Raw genomic sequence first — 25,905 nt, 5'->3', positions numbered from 1 at the left:
CCACTCTTTCTAGTTGAGTTCCTCAAAGGTAATGCTGAGATTAAGCAGGAGGGAGCTGGCAAGCATTGTGCCACCCCCTGGGCTGGTTGTAAGTATGAAGGCAGGCAGGGCAGGCTGGTGGGATCTGGCCAAGAGCAGTTTCTTTATTTCACAAAATTTATGTATCCCATGAATGTAAGAGAACCTCAAAGCAAATTACAAAAGTATAAAACAAAACATGAAAATTATTGATAAACAGGTAAAAATAGGTATTTAAGATACTCAAAAGATGACCAGTAGCTAAAACTAAATAAAGCACATGTTGCTTCTGCATGTCTGGAAGTTGGAAGGCTGGTGGGGCAGTGCCCCGTTCGTCCTAGTAGGCCAGCCAAAAGACTTGGGAACGTTTCCTGCCAGCCAGAATGGAGTCTGGAATTGGGAGCTGCAGGCAGAAAAGACAGTTGGCCTTTTTGTTGTTGTTCAGTGAGGGGCTTGGGGGCCCTTGGTTCTTCCTGTCTGGAGACTACACCATTTCCATTAAGAGGACTGTGGTGGCTGGTTTATAAACTGAGTTCAGATTGTGCCCCATAGAAAATGTAAAGTAAGAAATGTGTGAGCCCTGCTGTGCCTCTAAGAAGCAGCAGCAAAGGCCGGACTGAATGTCCACAGCAAACCAGCTTCTCATCTGTGGCGTTGGTTCCATCCAGTTCTGGCAGGGATTTGATAAACATTAGCTTGATGTTTGTGGTGAATTTCAGAACCAGTGAAAGCTGCTAGACTGGCTCTGGAAACACTTAGTTTTTAGCAAAAAACAAGTAAAGTCCTTGATGGCTTTTCAATTTGTCCGCCTCATTGCAATAAAGGTCAAGCTGGGAACTGAAACCCTGTAGCCCAAAGAGGCTAGTGTAATCTAGGTTGGAAAAGCAAATACGTATATGTTGTTTATTTGTCCTCTCTGAAGGCTTCTGAAACGGTGTGAGTTTTAAGGGTTAGGAGGGGGGAAGTATTAGTTGTGGCCATGATTGCGTAGACTTTTTAAGCTACATTTGAACAGGAAGGTATTAAGAGTATATAATTGGAAGGATCAGTAGATGAATTGGTTCTTAATATGTCTTAACTGCCTTAATGTATTCACAATTCAGGCAGGGACTTGCAGAGTGGTTATTATAAAATTAGCATAGGGTAACTTCATAGGGTGGAAGGCAGGAAAGTAGCAAGGCAAGTGTTGCCTCCCTGCAACCAAATGGTGATATGGAGCAGTGGGGATGTAGTTACACTTAATACCTCCCATGGCTGTTTATAACGTTTTAAAAAAGAATTAGGAAAAAACCCACCTTGGAGATCTAATCATGGATCTCTTCCCATCTCATCTAGTTTGGCCCTTGGATATGCATCTAGGAATGTAAACTGTGAATGTAACAAGTGTTTCAAAGAGGTATATGAAAAGAGAACCTGAGATAAAATGGAATAGACCACATGCTAATATAATGAAATTAATACAAGAATAAATTTTAAAAATGTTAGGTTAATGTTACACGACGGTACTATTTTATTCATGTAACATTAACCTAACTTTTTTTATTATTATGGCGCCGCAACCCCAGAGTCGTCCGCGACTGGACCTAACGGTCAGGGGTACCTTTACCTTTTTATGTATAGTAATTCATTCTTTTTTAAAAAATTGTCTACAACGCAAAGCTTATAAACAACTTATAAATATATTTTAAGAAAGAGGTACACGTGCTGGGGATGGGCTGCAGTTACCTGTTGAGTGTCAGCCTGGATTTGCCCCTTGTTACATGCATGTCCTCAGGTGACTGGTAGGCAGTGACTGAACACTTCTGGTCCCATTACAGACAGGGCTCTCTTTGAATGAGAGTCCCAAAGTTTTTCTTTTCGGAAATCTTTGCTTCTATTTGCAAATATTCTGGGGAACATTGAAGCCAAATGATTCCACTCTTCATCACAATACATATCCCACTGAAGCAAATAACTAAGCAACATAGAATCCTTTGGCTCACTGGCAAATTTTGGGCTTTGATCCTGATCCCATCTTCTTAGCGCTGGAGAAATGTGGAGAATCTGACATGCTGGCAGAACCGGTTTCAAAAGTTTCTTATGAAACACTCCCCCCCCCCCCCAGTGTCTGCTGCCCTTTATCTTCCAAGTCTATGGCCGCTTTCATGCTAACGAAAATTATGGCTTCACTGCTGACTGGAATTCAGGGGAAGAGTTCCATGTCCACATGTAAAATAAGGTGCGGCAGGTGCAGTTCTCAGAAGAGAGGCCTCCAGGTACATTCCATGTTGTTTCAGTCATTATTAGCTGTTCTTCCTGTGAGTCAATACTGAACCCTGGACAACTGAACTCTGTACACATCCTGCCCCCCATCCACAATATTGTGGTTAGTCCCTTTCTTTCATACTGTTTTCCTGAAACCTACCTTCCCATTTCCTGCTTAAGTTAAAATGCGCAGTTAGCCATTGCAGTGCTTTACAATAGGTACTTGATATTATTTGGATTTTACATTACTGTTATCCTTGCGATGATCCTAAACCTTACATTTATCCTATTGTATTGGCTAGCTTATTAGGAATCTTTGGGCACAGAAGTTCTAGCTTCAGTATATGAAATAAGGGTAGATTAGAAATCCCATCTGACTCCATAAATTCAGATTCCTGCCTGAAAGTCATGCACAGTGATGTGGTTTTTTTAAAAAAAGTAGACAGTTTTCTGGATAATTTTCAGATGTGCTAAATTGATTGATTTAGAATGTGTATTTGACTTCTTTTTAAAGTTTGGTTTACTAAATGTGTGCTATGTTTATTTACATGCCTACAAACATCTCAGCAGATTTTACCAGTAGCTAAAAGTATTTGAACTGTAATGTTTTGATTAGGAAAAATATAACTGAAGGACACTTAGCAGTGGAATCTTGTGTATGTTTGCTCAGAAATAGGTCCCCTAGTATTCAAGGGGGCACACTGCCAGGCTAAGTGTGCATGGGATTGCTGCCAGAAATGAGGTTCAAATGAATTAAAACTAATGCAAGGATGTACTTGGAAATTATTTTTATTAGAATATTTAATTTTTTTTTACTAAACACATATGTTTAAGATACAGCAACTCAATAGTGTATATACTTACATTGTTTAAGCTTTAAGGAAAAAGTTTAAGCACTGAGAGCTGCTAACATACTAATCTTAGCACATTCAAAGAGCTATGCATCTTTATTTGCTGGGTTGCGCTTCTGGGATCCTACAGAGGCTCTTGTGGGGTGGCAGGGTGGGGGAAGGGTTTTTTTTCCCAATTCACTCCCTTCCCTGCACAACCCCCAGTGCCATCTCCCAAACTGGTCTGGAGGGTCCTGGCTTGGGGAAGGGGGAATTAACAAAATTCTCTTCCCCACCCTTCAGCAGAAACATCTTGTGAGCTGAACTCTGCTGGCAGGAAGTCTGGAAACAAAACACACACACATTTTTCCTAGGGGTCGTCACTTGGAAAAGAAAGTTAATTACCCCTTTGAATGTGCCTCATTTGACTGGTACTATATATTAACTATATTTGTAATGTTATGAAACAATGCAGTTTTAGAAATGGAAAATGTTTCACTGAAAAAAATACAGGAGTGGGACATTTGCCACAATGGAAAGTTTTCTTCCCAACATCCGTGGATAGGTGTAGTATTACAGTGGAGTCTTGCACATTCTTGCAGAAGTCCTAGATCCGACTTAATTTAAGTTTCATGTTCTGGTAATGTAGGTGACATCAGTAGCAATGAAAACTAGATAACACAGTTTTACAACCCTATGCAACTTCCTGGATTAAGTATTTATCTAGATACTGAAGAAAAAGAGATATTCCTGGTTGTTTCTGAAAATCCCTCTTTACTCCAAATGAGGATTGTTGGAAGTGTAAGAAAGGGAAGTTTCACACCCTGTGTACCCAATCTGAGGTGTGACCTGGCTTGCTATCTGCTATAATGCTGGCTGTTATAATGACGTAGACCTTTGAACTGAGAGGCATAAAAAGTGCTGTTAGATTTGTTATTGATATATTGGACTTTGATACCACAGTGAGTAAAGGAGCATATCCTGCTTCTTCTAAATAGATGACAATGCTGCAGCCTTCACTGTGGCCACAACTGATATGAGAACATGTACTCACTGTGAGATTGTCTGCACACTCTGCTCCTAGCAATACTGTATCAGACGTCATGATCTTTGGGCTCAACAGGTTGGTTGTATGATCAGTGACTACAAAAAATGATATAGTGAATCAACAGGAAGATTTGCTTCCTGCATAATTCCTAGCCACTTGAAAACAAAATAGTGGGTTGGACTTATTGATTCACTAATCAGAAGTTTTGAGTGTGGCTTGGTGGGGGTGACTGCTAATCTCACATAGTGTCCTATCCACTGGGTGGCACTGTGGCTTTTGTCTGGCTCTGAACCTCCTAAGCAAAAGGCAACAGAATTAGATGAAAATGAGACTGGTAAATTTAAGGTCATGGGCACGTTCTTGCTTAAAATGCATGTGGATAAAGGATAGATGATTTAGACTAGTGCATCTCCAGTTCGTGAGAACTTGTAAGTTAGATTTGAATGGTGTTCAGTAGCTTATCGTGAGGAGTAAACTATGTACTTAGACTTTCAACAAGTTTTGATAAATTCCCTCACCAAGGATTCCTGAGCATGATTGGCTGTCATGGGATAAAAGGATAAGGTCCTCTTATGGATCAGTAATTGGCTAAGGAAACGGAAGCAGAGAGTAGGAAAAAAAGAAGTTCTCACAATGGTTTTAAACACTTCAACTTAAGCACCTACTAGTAATCTTACTAAATTTGAAACCTTGGGGTGAAAACTGAGGGTGTTTTAGGGAAAGGGCTTGTATCTGCAATATACAGGAAATTGTTAGATCTGTCTACTAGATCCCTTATAGGACTAAGTCACTATGGGACATGGATATGGGGACGGTTATATCAGAAACTAAGTGGAAGAAATTATGGACCTATGAACTATATTGGCTTATATGCAGGAATGTTTGTTGAACATATAAAGATGTTGTCGCATGTTGTTTCATCTTTCATATATAACTTCACAAATTACATCATGTTGTTGGTGTGGCTGTGGAGGCACAAGGGTCGTTGTTTTTCTGTTTACAGTGGGAGTGTCCTCTTGTACAGAACATTTGGTCTGAGGTGTATCTGGGAATTTCTTCTGTTTGTGGGACTCCTGTTCAAATAACTCCACAACTTTCACTTTTCAATGTATGGGATAATCAGACACAACAAGAACAAAACTGTGGTTGTTGGCAGCAGCCAGGATATCTATTTGCACAAAAGTAGAAGACATTGCAAGGATTACATATTTCCCTGTGGCATAAAAATGTATGGAACATTGAGATAGTGGGAGAAATAGTGCATAATTGGAATGTTTCCAAGGGATCGAAAATGTCGGAACATTTCCATCCTGTGTGAGGAGAGTTCATTTCTTACACTGCTACAAATAGCCTTCAGGACATTGTATCTATACCAACACCTAAAATATGGCATACTGTATGTAAGAATATGTGAATGTTTTATATATTATTGTGTCTCTCTATTGTGATTTTGTATCAACTGAGAAAATTTGTTTATAGTCCCTGCCATCCCTGGTTAGGTTGTACTGTATGGTGTGTGTGTATATATACATATCAATAACAATGGGATTGATATTGGCTCCTGTGCTTTGCAACTTGCTCATAAGTGACTTGGAGTTTGGAGTGAGCAGTGTGGTGGCCAAATTTGCTGAGGAAACCAAATTGTTCAGTGTGGTATAACAAGGGATTTTGAGATCCAAAAGGGTATATCCAAACTAGCTGAATGGGCATTAAAATTGCAACTGTAATTCAGTCTAAGCAAGTGTAAAGTGATTTGAATTGGGGCAAAAAATCCTAACTTCACATATGGGCTATGAGCTGGTGGTTCCTGACCAGAAAAGAGATTTTGGAGTCTTGAAGCACAGCTCAACAAAAATGCTCTCAGTATGTGGCAGGAGTGAAAAAGGTGGATTCACTGTTGAGGACTGTGAGGAAAGGGTTTCAAGATAAAACTGCTACTATCATACAGTTTTAGCTAGGAGTATAAATCAGTTGGATGTATTATATGTTCTAAGATTGTTCTTTGAACAATCAGATACAATTTAACTTTAAAGATGAGAATTTTGCTCTGCTTAGGTGTAGTTAAGTAAGACTAACCTGAGATTTATTTAGACATATTTCAAATGAGGAATGAGATATGATTTTACTTTTCCAGTCAGCAGTGTCCAACCTATTCAGTAAATGTTATTGAGTTACTCTGCAAAGTATCTAGAGAATTCCTGGAAACAAGACCTTTGGTCAAAGCAATGTTTACAAACTTCTTTCCTTACCTGGACTTTCTTTTTTAAAAAAATCTGTAAGCTTTATCTCAGCAAAAATGAAAATAAAGATGCAAATGTTTTTGCTAGATAAAGTCAAGGTCTTGCAAGTTCAGCTTTCTGTTTCTATCAGCTCTCTTCATCAAATGCCTCTGAAAATTAATAAGGGGGAAGTTTGTCTGCAGCATCTGGCTTTGGGAGAGTTACTGCCTGTGACCATGGAGGTTTCATTTAGCTGCCTTAGCTAATGGCTTCTGATTTATTCTTTCTGAATTTCTCCAGTCCTTCAAAAAAGTCACCTGAGGTAAAAGTTCATACCTCAGGGTTCCATAAGTTACTTCTTCAGACAGTACATACAGTCAGTCTTGAACCTACTGTCAATCATCTTCAGGGGTGTTCCAAGTTCTGGCATTACAAGAGTGTGAGAAACATTTGTCTTTGTGTTGCGTTCCCACTCATATTTTATGGAACTCTTATTATCCCACCCTTTCCCACTTCCCCTTGAGTTTGTTAGTTTAGAAAACCATACATTCCTTATAGGAAGGTTTTTGATGCCTTTGATTTTAGCCCACAATCCATTGCATACTTCATTGGAAGTAAATATACCCTAGCAGAAATTGGGACTAACTGAGCAATCCTATTGTTGAGTAATGCTGGCTATGGGGCTTTAGCATATGGCAGAAGCCCCACTATGCTAGTGGAACTCAATATATACTGGCAGACCATTTCACTGGCCTATCTGAAGTATTCTGCCCATGAACATGCTCTCAGAATGGCCAAAATTGGGTGAAGCCATGGGCAGGACAGAGCTGCAGCGAAGGAGCACAATTATGCCATATTATGCAGTCCTCCAGGCCACACCCACACTCCCATTAATGATGTAACTTTACACTGGCTCCAGACCTGGCTCAAGAAATTCCCTTCTCATTGAGTTCAGTGGGAGGAGGGGAAATGGCTTTCCCCACATCGACTCCTCCCACCACAAAACACCATGTTCTACGCTTATTCGTGGTATCTCAGCTCTCAGTCTCAGCACACCACTGCAGATGTATAAATTCCACACAGGGAGACCATGATTCTGGTGATAGACCAGGCAAGGTGGGGCTATATTTGCCTGGTTGTGTACACTTAGAGCTCATAAAGGGGAACCTTAGGGAGCGGAATTATGGGGAAAGGGCACATTGTGCAAACAGCCATGTGCTCCAGTCCCCATATATGTCCTGGAGAAAGGCTAACACTTCTCTTGAGGCTCCCACTTTTGGATTGCCCTGCTCTGAAAAGTAATAGACACTATAGGCATTGGTCCTTCAGAACGTGGGCTTTCCTATAAAGTTGTGCACATTTTCTGTTTAGTCAGTCATATGAGCTCCTCCAGCTAGTTTGCAAACTGCTGTCAGGTTAAGTGGTTCTTAAATAAACAGCACTTTAGCAGGGAGACTCAGGCCAAGCAGGTTCCCAGACACTTGGCCAGAAACACTTCCTTTTCTTTGTTTTCCCCTGGTCTGCCTTTCACGGCAGCATCCATCCCTTTTGTATCCAGTCTCAGGGCTTCTGCCTACCCTTCTGGGATAGAATCTCTGCAGCTGTTAACCACAGGGCCCAGCCTTACCCTATGATATGAGCAAAGGCTCATGTCTTCCAAGTCATAAAAGGAGAGGCCTTGAATTTTTTTGTTGAGGAAAGCTTGTTGCTTCTAGTGCAGAATCAAATGAGCATGTTGGTCTTATGTCACCACATTCCAGTGGGTTCCTCTACACAAGGAACCCTTAATTGAAGGTAGAAGGTGTGTTGCCTGTCAGTGATGAGCTTGGGAGATGATGGGTAATATGTTGGTGCATACAATGGGTGCCCAGTGTCAGAGGCAAATAGGTCCACCGTGAAATCATGGGAACTCAAGGGTGTGTTAAGAGTTAAGGAATTGTTGAAACTGTTCATGGCATTGTTGTCGTGGTGTCTAATAGCAGTGTGGACATCCAGCTCTCATGGTTTTTGCAATGAACCCACTTTTTTGTAGTTGGACCCCCAGTATGTTTTTTAAAACTGCTTTTAATTTTGGTTTTATTTTTTAAAAATCCAAAAGAGAAGCCTTTTCAAAAGAATTAGAAACTGAGATTTAAAAGATCACCCCATTCTTGTGCGTGTGTGACATTTAGTGGCAAACATAACAAGCATACTGTGTGTGCCATATATTTGAGTAAATAAGTTTGAGTAGTACACAATACAGAAGTATGCAGTTACCTTTTAGAGGCAAATTTTATTGTTGTCAGTCTTCAGAAAGTCCCTATGAGGTTCCTGATTTCAGAGTCACTCAGTGTCAAATTTGGTGAAATCCCTTGGGATGAATGGCTTTATAACACCATAATAAACAAAGCCTCCTAGGACACTTTGAGGGATGGGGAAATCCATGATTTTAGTGGCTATTTTAGCGGCTTGCCAGCACACGAAAGTGTTTCCAGACACTTCCAAGCCAGACCAGCTGTGTCCTCTTTACTCCCTCTCTTGTTTGTGTGGGAGGAAGTGTGTGTGTCTCAGCTGAAGTCCTCAGTGGGAAATGAGGAGCCAGATTTTGTTCTGGGCGTGGTGCTCACATGTAGGAGTGTTTGGGGGGGGGAGGAGAAAGACGTCAGCAGCCTCTACACCTTCAGGGTTCAGAGGCCGTTCCCGGCTTCACTTGGCAGATTTGCCACCTGCAGCAGCAGTGCAGACAGCCTGGCAGACAAACGAGTGAGGGATGTTGATCTGGGAGGAGAAGAGCACCCTGGAATGGCTTCCGTCGCAGATTGTTAAGCTGTTTGGTGAGGAGTTGGGTTTTTCTTGATGAAAAAGTGATCCCCGCCCCCTCGTTCAGGTACTAGGACTTTGTGAAATGGGTCTGGGAGCAGGGAAAGTTTCCTCCTGGCAGCCAGAAGGAATCTGGATAGAGATGGAAGTTACAGTAGCTGACAGAACATGGGCTTGTTGCCACTCGCTTGTCTACCTGCTTGGAGCTAGTGGAGAAAGCCAGGCAGAGTTACGCTATACCGTTGAAGGACACTCAAAGTGCATTCCTGCCCCCCTCCAATGAATTATGGGCGATGTAGTTTGTTCAGAGTTGCTGGGAATGATAACTCTGTGAAGGGTAAACGACAGTGTCCAGAATTCTTTGAGGGAATGAATATGTTTCAAATAAGCTTTAAAGGTATAATGTGTAGGAAGAGGCTGTGGCAGAGAGCAGGTCAGAGTCAGAAGTGGAGGCTGGAAAGGAGGGAGGCCAAGAGGCAGAGTGGAAGCAGGCTGCTGAAGATGCCAGGAGGTCTCCCCTTCCTGCTGTGATCAGCTCTCCTCCCTCCTGGTCTTCCAGAACATGCAGAGGAATGAAGAGGGCAGATCAAAGAGAGACAAAACAAAGGACCCTCAGGATAGGAGGAGCCTTAGAGAGTGGTGGAGAAGCAGAGACCCTTCAGTCCTTGCAGCTGCCTCATTGGGGCAAGACGTGCTGGGAACAGTTGCTGTGACCACTAGGCCTGAGATGTTTTGTTTCTTTGAATAAAGAGTTAACCTCACAGACGCTTTGTGAGTTATTGCTGACCTGCTCTTGGTCCGCCTTGAGAACACCTCACTTGTGGAGTGTTCTGGGCACTTAGTCTTCAAGAACTTGTTTATCATCCTTTCATATGTATGGTGAAAACCTAGTAGAAATCCTTAATTTCACGATTGCTTGCATAAATGTACATAAAATTTATAGAGCAAAAGATACATTAACTATATGTCTCCTTGGAACATACTCCTAAGATAGTACAAAAACTCTGCTGAGTTGCAAACAAATATGTTTTTGCACCAGTTAATTGACATGCTTTATTTAGGAAATAGCTGAATTAGAAAGCTGGAAAATGTTTAAATCAATTATGTACAGCAGCCCTTTCATCTTGGTGGTTTTCACTTTGATTAAAATTGCTGTTCCCAGCAACTCCCTCTAATTTATATGTCAGGTATAATATGTGTAAGATGAACCTTAACATTTCAGGATTCCCTGACAAAACTCTCTCTGTGCAGACTTCCCTCGGTTCCTGCTTACCCCGTCTCCTGGCAGAGATGATGTGGTTCCAACCTCTGCTGCCTCAGGCATGAGCTCTGCAGAGCACCCTCTGAACCACCCGCCTGCAGCCCTGACCAATGCTAGCCACATTATGGAGGACTGGAGCGAAGTGGCCCAAACACCTTCTGATGCCACCTCACTGAGGGCTGGACTGCTGCACAATGCCAACAACAATGCCTCCTCAGGGCCCTGGCGAGGCCTGAAGAGCCCTTCCCTTTCTTCGGCTGTCTCCCATTCCAAACTAAGCTACCTGGAGCGTGTGGTCTTGGAGATTGTGGAGTCGGAACGCATGTACGTGCGGGATTTGCGAAGTATCATAGAGGTGAGCGTGCCCATAATGCTTGCCTGCCTGTGAGGATGGAGTTCTTCAGTTCACTGCCACAGTGTGTTCACTGCCACAATATAAGGGCCTCCCATCTTCTGATCTGGGCATTAAAGATGTCTTCTATCTAGCTGTAGGAAAACCTGGCCTGGGCAGAAGGTTAGGAGCAGGTGCCTGCAGGCCTTCAGACCAAGAAAACCCCTCAGTATTTTACTGTGCAGAGTCCTTGTGCTTTGCCCTCAGCGGCAAACTTCACACACTGTTTCCCAAACAGGGATGTACTGATCATTATTTTCAGAGGCACAAAACACTTCCTGCTTGCCATGTTGCAGTGTGCGAATGCAGCGCATTGTGTGCACTGCTATGGACCTTGTTTATTTGCATGCTATGGCTGAAGGGCCAGGGAGTTCTGGTGCTAATTATTTCCTGGTTTAGAGTATAGAAAGGGGCTTTCTGCCCTGTTGGAACACTGTTTAGGCTGAGTGTAGGAAACAGGGAGTGTATGGTGGGAGCTGTGGGCTTGAAAGACCTACGTTGGATCCCAGTACGTTTCCGAGCACAATTCAAAGTGTTGGTGCTGACCTTTAAAGCCCTAAATGGCCTCAGTCCAGTATTCCTGAAGGAGCATCTCCACCCCCATCGTTCTGCTCGGACACTGAGGTCTAGTGCCGAGGGCCTTCTGGCGGTTCCCTCGCTGCGAGAAGCCAAGTTACAGGGAACCAGGCAGAGGGCCTTCTCAGTAGTGGCACCCACCCTGTGGAACACCCTCCCACCAGATGTCAAAGAGAAAAACAACTACCAGACTTTTAGAAGACATCTGAAGGCAGCCCTGTTTAGGGAAGCTTTTAAAATATTGTATTTTAATATTCTGTTGGAAGCCGCCCAGAGTGGCTGGGGAAGCCCAGCCAGATGGGCGGGGTATAAATAATAAAGTAATAATAATAATAATTAATAATAATGGATTATATTGGGGATGGGGGGCAGGTCTGAGGCCCTCCTGATGTTGGTGGCATCCAATTAGCCCCCACCAACAGAGTCAACCGTCAGGAATGATGGGAGTTGCAGTCCAACAAGCTCTGGAGGGCCTCAGGTTCCCCACCCCTGGATAATATGGGAATTCCCTAGAACATTGATTAGGTTGATTAGATCCCCATCACCACCACATGTTTAGGTGGCTGGAGCTTGGGGCAGTCTGTCGTATTTGCTTGCTTATTTTGCTACATGGCAGTACTTATGACACAATGTGACTTGGCAGAATTACTTGGCGAAGATAATAGACACTCAAGAGCTGCTTCTACGGCCAGAACAAGTTAGTGCACTCTTTGGGAACATCGAGGATATCTATGAACTGAACAGGTGAGTATGATGTTTGATCAACATGGCTTCACTGGCAACTGCCCCTGCCCCACCCCTTATTTTCCAGAGAGGACTGAAAATCTGTAAGCACAGCAGAAGGTACCCCCTCCCTAAATGGTCACAGTCCTATCATGACAGTGGGACAGGTTGGGGGATAGCAGGAGACTCACTTGCTTTGCTCTCCCTTGCCTTCCTTCCTGCTCTCTCCCTGTCTGCATAAGCTCCGCTGACATGTCTTAGGCTGCAGTCATAGAATTGTAGAATTGTGGAGTTGGAAGGGACCTTGAGGGTCATATAGTCCAACCCCCTGCAGTGAAGGAATCTCAACACTCCTCCATCCAATTTGAAACTATACTGGACCCCTTATCCCATTATCCCACTTACCTGGGATAATCAGTAGAGCTTCTAAGTAGAAGCCATTTAAGATTGCATTGTTATTAATGAGAAGCCAGCCCTGTGTTTTGCACATTACTGAAGTCCGCCTTGGGACAGGCATTTTCCTGTCACCTCTTTGTCATGAACTGGAAACACTTTACACATCTTATGGAAGCTGATAGATGCAGATTAATGCCTACTGATTGTGTTCTCAAGCTGAAGCTGACTGGAGGGTTGGATTGTGTGGGTGGCAAGCTTCTGATAAGTTCTGTTCCTCCCTTGGTCCAGCTCCCCTATTGCTGGAAAGCGGGAGCCAACATTCTTTCACATTTAGCCAGAAGGTTTGTCTCATTCTGAAAGTCTGCAATATAACAACATGGATGTTTGACCCTTGGGGTTTATTTGAACAGTCCTGGGCAGACATGGCTGCGGAAAGGAAAGTGGAGAGACGGTGTTGGTCTCAGAGCAGGGAAGCAACATCTATCCCTGTATGATGAAGCACTGAGGAGAGGAGAGGTCAGAGGGGCAGACTGAGTTCAAATTGCTCCTGGCTTACTGGGCGTTCTTGGTTTTGTTGCTTGCCTGTTCTGTGAACTAGCTTCCCCTCCCAAAATTAAAAAGTTCCTTGGGGTAGACATGAGCTCATAGTTTGTCACTGCAAGACACTTTGGGCAGTGGGGAAATGCTGTTTGTGACAAATAGGCTACACGAATAGTTGCTGGAGCAGCTAGTTGGCCATTTTAACCAATGAGTGCCCCTCTTTCTGTGTAATGGCTGCCTTGTGTTTTTGGCTCCCTGGCAACAGTGGAAGGGCTTCCCCTGTGCAGGTGGGTGCTGTGAGTACTGTTCCCAAATCTTTGCATGCCTTGAATTTTGCTTCTATGTTTGGGACTTGGAGGGGAGGGAAATGTTGTTTGCATTTTGCCTCCCGCATGTCCCTTGAGTGCCTATGCTACTAAGATGCTGTGCTTAGAACATGTGACACAAGAGGCTTCACCATGTGTGTGTGTCTGTCTGACTCACTGATTCTTCCTTTTCTCAATTTCTGCTCAGTGAGCTTCTGCAGGATCTGGACAGCTGCCACAATGATCCTGTTGCCGTGGCAAGATGTTTTGTGGACAGGGTAAGGAGATGAGCAGATACTGTGTTGTGGTAATCTCTGACTGTATAATGGAGTGTCACAGAATTCTGCTGCACAAGCCCTTTCGACACCCTTATTGGGTGCTTCCATTAGGTATGAGGGCTTAAACAAACAGTATGTAGGGTGAGGTTGGCATTCCTTGTATACAGCCGTACTGGGCATGTTTTGAGAGGCAAGCTGAGATTATTGCTAAGTGAATATCCAGCCATCTTTTACTGATTGCTCTCTCTCTCTCTCTCTCTCTCTCTCTCTCTCCCCCTCTCCCTGCAACAGAGTCAGGATTTTGATATCTACACTCAATACTGTAACAACTACCCTAAGTGAGTATCCTTTGCAGTGAAGGGAGAACTGGTTTCATGGGGCCTTGGGTGACCCTTTCCCCTCTAATAACTTAATCTTTTTACACAGAAGAAACCTTTGGTCAGCCTCTGTCTCTGCGGAAAACAGAATAGTTTGTAGGTGCTTTTTTTTTTTTTTAAGTCAGCGTTCAGTGACAAGATAACCCAAATTTTGCACTAATACCAGCTGAATTCTTCAGACTGTACATCTTACATTGGGAATAGCCACTGTGGTACCCTCCACATGTTGTGGGATTACAAGTCCCTTCAGCCTCACCCAGCCTAGCCTGTGGTCCGGGCTGATGGGAGTTGTAGTCCAGCAACATCTGAAGGGCAACATGTTGTTGTCTGTATTAATAAAATTGGTATACTCCCTTCATCCTAAGATCTCAGGGCATTTCACAGCATAAAAATACAGAATAAAACCACAAAGCACCTAATGTTGGCTGCCCTTGATTTATATAGACTAGCAGAAACAGAACATGTTTATGAAAGCTAAGCAGATTTGCATGATTTATATAAATCTGTTTATCTTTCATAAAAGTTTCTGGAAATCGTAGCAAGAGGCAAAGAACAAGGCAAGGTAATGAAGCCCCACAGCTGTTCTCAAAAGTCCTGCTCCAGGGGTCTTCCTCTTCTTTCCCTCTAACAGGCTGACTTTCCAGGTTTCCCCACACTCATCAAAGGAAATTCCCTGTAGGAGGTACAGGATGTGCTATATTGCCAAAGTCTGATTGCTTCTCTCTGTTAGCTAGTCTGGCTGTCACTGGCTTCCGGATCTTGTTTTTAAACCCTTGCATTGCAGTCCCTTGTTGGGGTGTTTGAGCATGCCTGTCCGTCAACTCATCTTCAAGGGAAGGTGGGAGGTTCTCTGCTTTGATCTTCAGTGCTATTCATTATACCATGATGCGTTTGACCCTCTAGCTCTGTGGCAGCTCTGACCGAATGCATGAGGAACAAACAGCTGGCCAAGTTCTTTCGCGAGCGGCAAGAGCAAATCCGTCACTCATTGCCCCTTGGCTCTTACCTTCTCAAGCCTGTCCAGCGCATTCTCAAATATCACCTGCTCCTTCAGGTAATATAGCAGTAGCCTAGTTGTGTTGTCTAACTTTGCAGCTTTGGGACCTGTGTGTTTCACTCTCTACCTGTTTTGTCTAAAATTCAACCATAAAATGTGCAGGTCTGTGTTCAAGCAAATATCACCTCTCTCTTAGAAAATGTATTGGTCGCTAGTCAAGTGGGAACAGTTGAGAACTAATACAGAGTTTGAGTATTTGCAATTATACAAATAGTCTCTGTGGGTCACACATGAGGAAATATAGATTGTAGGAATTAGCTATACAAGAAAATGGTTTCTCAGAATCTCTGTATATATTTCAAAACCAGCCCTATTTCTGTGAAGGAATCAGATTTGTATGTTACCAGTGTTTATCCATTTATGCAGAGATAGGATACTTTCCCCAATTGCTCTACATTATGTTTTTCATAATTCAAGTACCGTACTTTTCGCACCATAGGACGCACCAGGCAATAGGAAGCACCTTGTTTTAGAGGGGGGAGAACAAGAAAAAAAATTCTCCCCCTCTCTGCCCAGCGCCCCTTCAGCGAAGCGGCAGGAGGCGCTGCGCAGAAAGGGGGGAAATTTCCCCCTTCTTGTTTTCCCGCTCTAAAACAAGGTGCCGTTTAAGGTGCGTTCAGGCGGCTACCTTGGAAGCCTGGAGAGCGAGAGGGATCGGTGCGCACCGACCCCTCTCGCTCTCCAGGCTTCAGGTTCCTTTCGACCTGCTCTTTGGGGCTGGCGGGGGGAAGCCCACCACCAGCCCCAAAGAGCAGGTCAGGGAGCAGCGGAAAGCTTCTATGGCTTCTTTAGCCCCGCACGCGCTCTCCCAGCTGGAGAGGTGGCGCGCAGCTAAAGGGGCTCCTGCGATAGCCGCGCGTCACCTCTCCGGCCGGGAGAGGGTCGCGGGGGGCTTCTTTAGCCCCATGTGCACTCTCTTGGCTGGAGAGGTGGCGCGCGCCTAAAGAGGCTCCTGCCATAGCCGCACTTCACCTCTCCAGCCGGGAGAGGGTCACGGGGCTATGGCGTCTTCACTCCATAGGATGCACACACATTTCCCCTTCATTTTTGAAGGGGAAAAAGTGCGTCCTATAGAGCGAAAAATACGGTAAATAACAAAAAAAGTAATGTAAGAAGAGCCCTGGTGGATCAGGCCAAAGGCCCATCTGTGATTAGCCTGTCGGAAGCCTGCAGGCAATTCATCATACCACTAAAGCCTACATCTTCCTATGCTGATTTTCATAAAATGTTCTTGATACTGTCATATTTTAAGTTTAACAACAATAGACATAACATTTGAGTAACTTAATGGGTGTGCTTTTTTAATATAACTACTGAAATGATTCCACCCATGATCTTTTCTCCAATTAATATGGCCATAATGGCCAAATCCTGCAGTAAGTTACAATTTCTTGCTCGTATTTATCCAATGGACTGATCCTTCAGTATGGTTCAAAGGAAAAAGACCAGGTCTAATTGAATTTGCTAGCCTAGACTCTATCAAGCAGTCCCACCATGGATGATAATGGTCACCTTTTTGTACTTCCATAGGTGAATGACTTTTGTTGTTGTTGCTGCTGCAATCATATGGCATCTTGCCACCATGTTGAAAAAGTTTTTTTGCATTGTTATTTTTAAAGAAAGCATGGGACTTTGGTTCCAAAGATTCTCCCCAAAAACCTATGGAAATTTCACTGATCCAGCAGAAGTTTCCGTGAAAGGGTGAAGTGAGCCGCTTCTACCTACAGCTCCTGTGGCATCTTCCTAACCCGCTCCAGAGGGTTTCCCAACCTGGAGCAGATTTTTGCGGAATCACGGTGTTACGTAGGGAAGAAGGATCAACGGACATAGTCTCATACATCCTGAATAGCGCACCCCAGGCTTCGGGATGCAGGCAGCTCTCCGCAACCCTTGGGAGACTGGCGCGACTTCCCGCCAGGCTCCCACGGCTTGCGGAGAGCTGCCCGAAGCCCGGGGCGTGCTCCGCTGCGCTCCCCAGGTTTTGGGCTGCAGGCTGCTGTCCGCAAGCCTTGGGAGCCCGGCGGGAACTTCCGACCCCTCTCGCTCTCCAGGCTTCAGCGAAAGCCTGCATTCGCCCCATAGGACGCACACACATTTCCCCTTCATTTTTGGGTGAAAAATATGGTATGCTACTTAAGGCTTTGGGGAAGGGCCATAGTTCAGTGATAAGAGTATCAACTTCAAAAGCAGAAGGTCTCAGGTCCAATCCCTGGCATTTCCAGGTAGGGTTGGAATGTCCTACCTAACTCGAAAGACCTGCTGTCAATCACTATGGACAGTTCTGAACTAGGTTGACCAATGATCTGACTCACTCAGCATAATGGGTTTTTTTAAATGGCTTTAAGTTATTACTTGGCTTGACTCTTGTGTACTCTCCTGGGCCCCAGAGCTTAGTAAACTGGGCAGTTGTCAAGAGACAACAAACTGGTGAAATGAATTTGTGTTAGAGAGCCTTACGACTCTTGGCTTACCTTCTTGGCTGTGTGGTTTTGTCGTAGGAGATAGCAAAGCACTTCGACATAGAAGAGGATGGCTATGAAGTGGTGGAAGAGGCGATTGACACCATGACCTGTGTGGCTTGGTATATCAATGACATGAAACGGAAGCACGAGCATGCTGTGCGCCTGCAGGTAATTTGAAAGGGGAAAGTTGTCCCAGGTGTGGCATTATCCTTGGAGAGCTGTGGCAATTCACAAGTAAGTGTTATGTATTCACACTGGCTGATGCATCAGGCAATGCCACCTTTCACAACCCATAAAGAGAAATTCCCTTAAGAACGTATATGCAAAATGAAACTGACTTGCAAAACACGATGGCAACCATGTGTGTTATTACTATCTTTAGTGGTTTGCTCTCTTTCCTGCTGCTTCCTAGCACTGCAACATTCCTTACCATGAAGTGTTGCTAGCTAAAGGGATTTTTAAGATAGATCGATAGATAAAAGGTATTTTTGCTCCAGTATTCCCTTTTCCTCATTCCAGTTTGCAATGTCTAATTTTCCCCCTTTTTTTCAGACCTCAGTACACACATACACTGTGTTGTTTTTCCTGTGCTGCATTCCCCCCCCCCCACTTCCCATGATTTCAGTCACATCACAGCAGCACACTTTTCAACGTCTTGTGCCAGTCATTTAAGTCCTTTCATAAAATGTTTAACTTCATGGCCCTTCCAACAATACCCATGGAGCTTAACATCAAGGAGATGTGACAAGACACAAGCCTGGAAATCCCAGATGAGGAAGTGATTATCTCCATTTCTTTCCTGATGCTTAACAAGTTCAGGGACTGACCCCTAGTACTGAATATCAATTTTTGGTTTGAGCCTTAACACAATTAGAGTCCTGCAAATAGCCTCACAATATCACCCCAGCAGATTTTAAGTGCATTCCCAGTTTGCTTGCACTTCCTTAGCCTCTCATCATTCCAGATTTCATTTACATTATTCAGTCTTTAAAACGCCCTTGTGAGGACTCCACCCGTATCAGCATTAGTGTCGTGGAAATTTAATGACATGTTTCCAAACATTGAATTTAAATTTTTCTCTTCTTAAGGTTTGAGAAGTGCACGTAGGTTGCTGTAGGTCAGGCATGGCCAAACTTTGCCCTCCAGCTGTTTTGGGACTACAACTCCCATCATCCCTAGCTAACAGGACCAGTGGTCAGGGATGATGGGAGCTGTAGTCCCAAAACAGCTGGAGGGCCAAGTTTGGCCGTGCCTGCTGTAGGTGGTGTCAGGCCTTACCTTAGTTTTCATCTGTGTTTTTAGCCAATTAATTTATTTCTGCAGGGAATTTGAGCAAGGTGATGACGGCACCCTATGGAAACAGTAGGCAAGCTTTAAGATAACTACAAAAGTAATTTGAACTGGGGCAATCAATTCTTTAGTCATCTGCAATATACAGTGGTACCTGGGTTTAAGAACAGTCCTGTTTACGAACAATTCAGTTTACGAACTCCGCAAAACCGGAAGTAGTGTTCCAGTTTGCAAACTTTACCTCGGTCTACAAACGGAAACCGAATGGTGGAAGGGCACCGGCAGCAGGAGGCCTCATTAGGGAAAGCGTGCCTCTGTTTAAGAACAGATTCAGTTTAAGAACGGACTTCAGGAATGGATTAAGTTTGTAAACCGAGGTACCACTGTAATGGCATGAAAACACCCACAAATTGGAAACTACATAAGGAAAATGAAGGGTAGCGATCTGTCCAGAGCAAAGGAAGATGGTAGGAGCAAAATTCTTTCTAAATGACTCTTTTTATGGGTTTATATTACACAAGCTGTGGATCATATTCTGATCTGTGGGGGCTGTGTAGCAAATGCTTCTTTACTGGGCTTCAGGCAAGAAGCAAGAATTGCTGATGGAATGTCCTGTAATAATACCGGAGTTCCGGCTGAATGATTTGTCACGATGCCCCTTCTGGCTTCAACCTGTAACACTAGAACCCTCTGACTCAGAAATGGGGAACCTGTGCCCATGCTTAGATGTTTCTGGACTGTAACTCCCATCATACCTGAACATTGGCCGTGCTGACTTGGGGCTGAAGGGAATTGGAGTCCGGTTTGGAGGTGTATGTGTTCTCATAGCAGAGGGAACATTGAGGCAGAGAGAGAAGCAGCCTTGAATAGTTCATTAGAAGACTGGCTATAAATGACAGAAATATATAAAACTAGGGGCTTATGTTCCCCCAGCTGCTTTGGTTCAGCCTCACAGAGTGACTTTACACTGGACTAATCTACCTTTCCAGTGTCTCATTTGGAAGATCCTTAGAACCTTTCAAACTAAGTAGAAGAAAGGGACAAATATTTAGAATACTTAAGATTCCCTTATTTAACTTTTGCTGATGAAAGAGACCCTCTGGGTACGAAACCATTCAGATCATTTTGTTGTTGGTAATGCTAGGCATTTATTTTCAAGACTGCTGACAGATTTCGAAAATACTTTGAATGTTTGTGAAGGTTAAACAATGGAAGTGTTGGGGGGAAGCTTATATTCTGAGTTGTGTTGAAATGAATGTATTCTGCGGGCTAAATGTATAGCATTGTATCCAATGCTGTCGTTCCTCTTGTACAATGGGACTTCCCCCCTCGCTGCTCTTATCTCCCCTCAAGCCCCTTGCACATACTCAAAATCTGCTCCAGAGGGTAGGGACACCTCCTGGAGCAACTTTCGGGGACATGTGGGGAGAGGAAGCCCTGTTGCACTAGTGGAACACTACTTGTGTGGCATTGGGTACTACCCACATACCATAAAACATTCCACCCCCCCAAATTCTCAGATGGCTGTAATTCTGTCACAGTACAGACTACAACCAGTGCTGGCATCTTTGTGACTCTGTTTGGGATTGCCTTGAAATGGCACCTAATAGGGATGGAAATATTTCACCTTTTTTCTGACTGCCCCCCCCCCTTTTGCTGTTTTACAGGAGATTCAGTCATTGCTTATAAACTGGAAGGGTCCTGACCTGACCACTTATGGAGAGCTTGTGCTGGAGGGTACTTTCCGTGTCCATCGGGTCAGGAATGAGAGAACTTTCTTCTTGTTTGACAAGATCTTGCTGATAACAAAGAAACGGGGCGATCATTATATATACAAAAGCCACATTCCAGTAAGTAGTCCCAACCTTGCAATTCTGTTCATTCACGGGGATGAGTGAATCTTTTCAGCTTTGGTTTCTGTCAATTTTCCAATCTTGAAGTCCAGTCATCCACATTTCCACATCAGTTGGTTTGTTTTTTTACAGTCCATGAAAATTCACCAGCATTTTAGTGTGAATTTCTCCTGATATACATTTATGCAAAGCAATTTCCCCTAACCTAACATATTTTTTATGCTATTTACCCTGATCCATGTACTTTTATGCACACTTTGCCGTAATATTTGCATTTTTGTACACATTACTTGGCTGGAGGACTGCACTGCAAAATTTGGAGAAATGTGAATTCCAAAGGCTGGCTGAGTTTCGTTTCATGTATTGTTTTGGCAAGTGCAAAATTAGTAGATTCACTATTAAACGTGAACTGAAAAGAAGTTCATCTCCCCCTCCTCCCTATGAGTAGGCAGTGTGATTAATTCTTCCTCCCTGTTTTTGAGGGGTCAGGAGGGTATCTTGGGTATCAGGGTAGGAGGGGCGTGAGCATGAATCATTCTTTGTCACTTTGGAACTCATACCTGACAGCTGAAACAGATGTGAATTTATGATCCAGGATAGAAGGCCCCAAGGCAAACTTTTGTCTACCTGACCTGACTCTCCCACTGCTGCTGCCTTCCGTCTTCCAGCACAATCCTAGACATAACTCAGGAGGGAAGAGGGATGGCGAGGGCATTTCTCACACATACATGAGAGCAACAGTGTGAATTTGTTACCCCTTCAAATGCCCAGTTGCAAGAAAACGGGGAGCTTTGCTCCACAGACACATTTGCATTAGTGACTTCGAATGCAAAATCAAAGGAGTGGTGGCTTTTCCAGACTAATTAAGAGGAAAAGGGTATCAATGGGTGTGCTGCTATTTCCACACAGCCAAAAGGGAGTGGGGGGGGGAATCCATTTTTCTTGCTACTGGCTTGTATATAAATTGCAGTGGCACCTGCTGACCCCACAATGTGATGGTGTGAAGTGACTGCCCCAAATTTCACCCCCATCTCCTTTCTCTTTGTTTTGCTGTTGCCAAGAAAGGCTACCCTTAATCTTTCTGTACATCAAACATTTATATATTTATATGTGCCACTCTCGCCCATCTCAAAGGCACAGGAACCGACAACAACAACATGTGCATATGCAAGGTGATAATAGATCTGTTCCAACCCAATACAAATCTGTTTGGCTGTTTTAAGCCTGAGAAGGGGTATGCACCGGATACTTTTTCTTTACTTGAATCTGTGTCCCTACCATAACCAAGTATGAATATGCTTTGGATGTGCTGATGGCATCAAATTCTCTGTGGAAGGGGTGGGGAGAGAGGGTCAGTGGATGATGGGGTGGGAGGGGGACTGGTGTTCTTTAGTTCTGAATACAGCATGTTTTTCTTCTTTATATTATTTATGTCTGTTCTAAAATTTAGTACACTACATTGTTTTCAAAAAGGAACTGACAACAACACAGGAATTGACAAACACACACTTATAAATATTATAACAAACCTTATGGTCGCCCCCCCAAAAAAGTTGGTCAAGTTAAAAGGTCTTTGTCGTCCTTCTGAGGATGCCTCTCTGTTTATCCTGGCAGCCCTCGGATGATTCAGAGAGATGGCAGATTTGGCGAACTTTTGTTGTTGACGTTGTAATGGGTACCTTGGTTTGACATCTCTCCCTCTGCTCCTTCAGTGCTCCTCCCTGATGCTGATTGAGAGTACACGAGACTCACTGTGCTTCACCGTCACCCATTACAAGCACAGCAAACAGCAGTACAACATCCAGGTGAGATAAGCCACTGTCCTTTATAAGGGGGTTTGAAAGTGATTTGGGGGCAAGGTGCGGAGATAGTTGGAAACGTGTGTTGATGGGGTGCCTGATGTGGAACTGGCAGCCTGAATAAGGGCAGGCGCCGAGTGAAAATAAGAGGGGCAATAACAGGACCTGAGAAAATGGGTCGATTGGTTTTGGGGCAGAGAATGCAAGGTGTGTGTTTTGGAAGGAAGAGGATGTGAATGAGGGGTTAGGGCAGTTTGTTGGTGCGTTGCAATGCCAATGTTTGTCAGCGGTGTGGAGATACTGGTGATAAGAATGCTAATTGGGGAATATCATAAGAGTGTGAGTTGTTAGGTGTCCACAGCAGGTGGGCCTGGTGTGTGCGTTTGCATGATAACAGCGGAAAGAGTGGCAACACTCAAAAAGGGCTGAGGTGTAGCTGAGTCAGGTGAGTAATCCTGGCTTCCCAGATGCATAAGGTGTACTTTTGTTCCCAGGCCAAATCGGGGGAGGAGAAGCGGGTTTGGACTCACCACATCAAGCGCCTGATTCTGGAAAACCACCACGCCATCATCCCTCAGAAAGTAAGTGGAGGCTCTCCTTCCTTCTCCTTCGCATGTCTGTAGAATGGATGCTGGAGACCCCATGGGGTTCTCTGCCTTTCTTTAAAGCTTAGTCTGAGCCATGTCTCAAGAAATGCTCTTTTTCTTTTTTGAATCAGAGGGGTGCTATTGGAGGTGTTATTTCTTCTATACATCTTTGCCTTTTCTTTACTCTTGAGTATGCTTGATTGGTTCTCTTTACTGAATCATACAAAGCCCAGCCATATCAAGCTAGGCCTAGGCCTAGGAGCTTCCATAATGTGGGTATGAGAGGTTTGGTGTTTGGAATTTTGTCTGCTCCTTTGTCCAACTGAGAAAGGGGCAACTGTTGTGGTGGAATTTGTTCCTAGTGTCCAGGGATGATGGGGCTGAGGGGAACCTCCTTTCTCCTTTCCTCTCTCTCTGTTATTCTTTGGGGGAGGGAAGAGAGGTGGGAACTCCCCATTGCCTCAGGTTTCAGGATCCTGGATTTCCATTTCCTTTTCAGTTTAGTGCTAAGCCAATACCTTCTTTTCTTCAGGCCAAGGAAGCTATCTTGGAAATGGACTCATACTGTAAGTTTCCATTATTTTCTAAAAAAAAAAAAAAAGTCCCAGTAGTTTGTTTTTAGAAACCCTCCTCCTGCTTACTGTGTCCTCAGCAGGGCAAGGCAGCAGACATGTCAGAATTTCCCAACACAAGTCTAATAATGTACTCTGCCTCGTGGGGTTAGGTTCTTTCACCTGGTTGCAGGAAGATTACACAACACAGAAATAAACAATAAGTGGAATGTGATTCTGAGATGTGATGCTGTATTGATGATCCAATTCTCTGTCTCTTGTAATTAATATAATTGTCACCTCCTTGGATTGCGAACCTAGCCTGAGTTTGCTTGCTGGAGCCTCTGCTGCTAAATGTAATATTCAGGGGATTAGAATGGTAAGGTGGTGTTAGCTTGGTTCATGCATGAGGGGGTTGGTCATACCAAGGGGGGCAGTTAACAGGTTCTCAAACACTCCTGCCGCTTCCTTTAGATCCTTCTCGCTACAAATACAGTCCAGAGAGGCTGAAGAAGTCCCTGTCATACCAACCTACAGAAGACATTCCTCAGTATGGCCGGCAGGGGCGCCGGCAATCAGGTAAACAGGGCAGGGATGTACCTATCCAAGCAGTGGTGTGTGTGTGTGTAGGGGTGTGTGTAGGGGTGTGTGTAGGTGTAGCTGTTCTTACTGTATCCTGATGGCATACCTTGTGTGTACCTGTTGCTGTTGACTATAGGGCAGAAGTTTTTGTTTTCTGTAGTGGCTTGTCCAGTAGTCTGTTGATAGCAATTAATATTTGGCCTTGGAGCTTAGTGCAGCTGACAGGTGCTGGAGCATTTACTCTGCCAAGGCCTAATGACCTCTGGCACACCACAAACACACGCAGACAATGTTCAGAGAACATACCTTTGTTTGTTCTGGAAAGTTCTATGGGAATTTTTCTCCCACTGTCACTGTGAACTTGTCACCTTCACTTCAGCAATACAGGAAGCACCATGAAGAATCAAAACAGAAAGGAGAACAGGTCCAGTGCTTACTGGTAGAATACTTTTTCATTTTCGTTCTACACATTTTGGAGTGAAATACTCCCCCTTCAGGAGCTGTAGACCAGGTATAGGGAAGCTTTGGCCCTCCAGATGTTGCTGCATTTCAACTTCCATCAGCCTCAGGAAGCATGGCCGATGGCAAGGGATGTTGAGAGTGATAGTTCAGCAACATCTGTTATACCTGCTATAAATGGAGTTAATGGACATTGAAATACTGATTCTTAAACATAGGATAATACTCATTTATACCATATACATTTTTACATACATAAATGCAAAATAAAAACTACGAAACTTTGGTTGTCATAGACCATATTGAATTTTTGTTTTAAAAAACACACTATTCAATAACACACATAGAGCTAAAAAGAGGTCTTGTTTCAAATAAGTGTTAGAGCCTGTTCTCTTTCCTGTTTTGAACCTCTGCTTCAGAAACAGGTAATTCAGAGTTGGAACATGCCAGTAAACAACTTCGTCCTCTCCCCTCACCTGGTCCCTCTTGCATCTGCCATCAGTAGCCTAAACTGTGGAAAAACTGTGGCAATAGCAACCTGACTATTTATTGGCAGCAAGGTGATGAATTGGTTCAGCCTTTTCGTCTGACCCATCAGTGCTGCTGTTAGGACAGTCTTCGCTGACCTGGGGTTGATGGGAATTGTAGTCGAAAACATCTGGAGGCAAACGTTTGGCAAATGCTATTCTATGCAATTTCCACACTCAAGAAGTATTTATCATTCTTTCACAACATTCAGGCCAATCTGCTTCCAAATTCAGGAGGCTAGGATAGGTGGACATGCTGCCTTGAACACACGTAGCTGACAGACTTCAACCAGGCTAGTCCTCCATCCGCATCCTTGATCTGAGACAGGATCCCAGGGTGTCCGGTAGAGAGGCCTTTCCCATTCCTTCTAGCTGAAATGCAGGCTGGGAGCTGAACTGGGAAGTCTACCACTGAACTAGTGACCCCTCTCCCACTGCTCCCTCTGACTGCTCTTCAGATTGTTGTGTAGAACAACCACCTTTCACCAATGTGTCAGGCAAGCTTGTGCAAGTCAGGGCAGGCTGGTTCCATTTCGTTGACTCTCCTGGGTGTTGTACTTTCATACCAAAACATGGAAGCCGTTCCAAATTCCTTTTATTCCTACTTGACTTCTTATCCTAACAAAGGGTGCTCTTGCTGTCAACAACTCCTTACACGGCATAGGTTTTTTTGGGATGGGGGGGAACCACACACATCATGGCCCGCTTTCGCAACTCTAGTAGATGCCTATGG

The 25,905-nt window shown here is 44.0% G+C and overlaps 1 protein-coding gene across 1 annotated transcript in view; it reads left to right on the top strand.

Annotated features, from left to right (window-relative positions):
• The window catches only part of PLEKHG3 (pleckstrin homology and RhoGEF domain containing G3), a 45,252-nt gene that overhangs the window by 9,222 nt on the left and 10,125 nt on the right, over positions 1 to 25,905 (top strand). The window contains exons 2-12 of the mRNA XM_079950327.1: positions 10,410 to 10,774; positions 12,030 to 12,130; positions 13,559 to 13,628; positions 13,920 to 13,966; positions 14,909 to 15,059; positions 17,561 to 17,692; positions 20,482 to 20,664; positions 22,380 to 22,472; positions 22,961 to 23,047; positions 23,586 to 23,619; positions 24,079 to 24,183. Coding sequence (XP_079806453.1) covers positions 10,410 to 10,774; positions 12,030 to 12,130; positions 13,559 to 13,628; positions 13,920 to 13,966; positions 14,909 to 15,059; positions 17,561 to 17,692; positions 20,482 to 20,664; positions 22,380 to 22,472; positions 22,961 to 23,047; positions 23,586 to 23,619; positions 24,079 to 24,183 — 1,368 coding nt within the window. The remainder of the gene's footprint in view (positions 1 to 10,409; positions 10,775 to 12,029; positions 12,131 to 13,558; positions 13,629 to 13,919; positions 13,967 to 14,908; positions 15,060 to 17,560; positions 17,693 to 20,481; positions 20,665 to 22,379; positions 22,473 to 22,960; positions 23,048 to 23,585; positions 23,620 to 24,078; positions 24,184 to 25,905) is intronic.

The sequence above is a fragment of the Podarcis cretensis genome (genome assembly GCF_951804945.1).
Source record: "Podarcis cretensis genome assembly, chromosome: 1".
Lineage (NCBI taxonomy): Eukaryota > Metazoa > Chordata > Lepidosauria > Squamata > Lacertidae > Podarcis > Podarcis cretensis.
The sequence above is the reverse complement of the archived record's forward strand: the minus strand, read 5'-3'. Positions and strand labels throughout refer to the sequence as shown.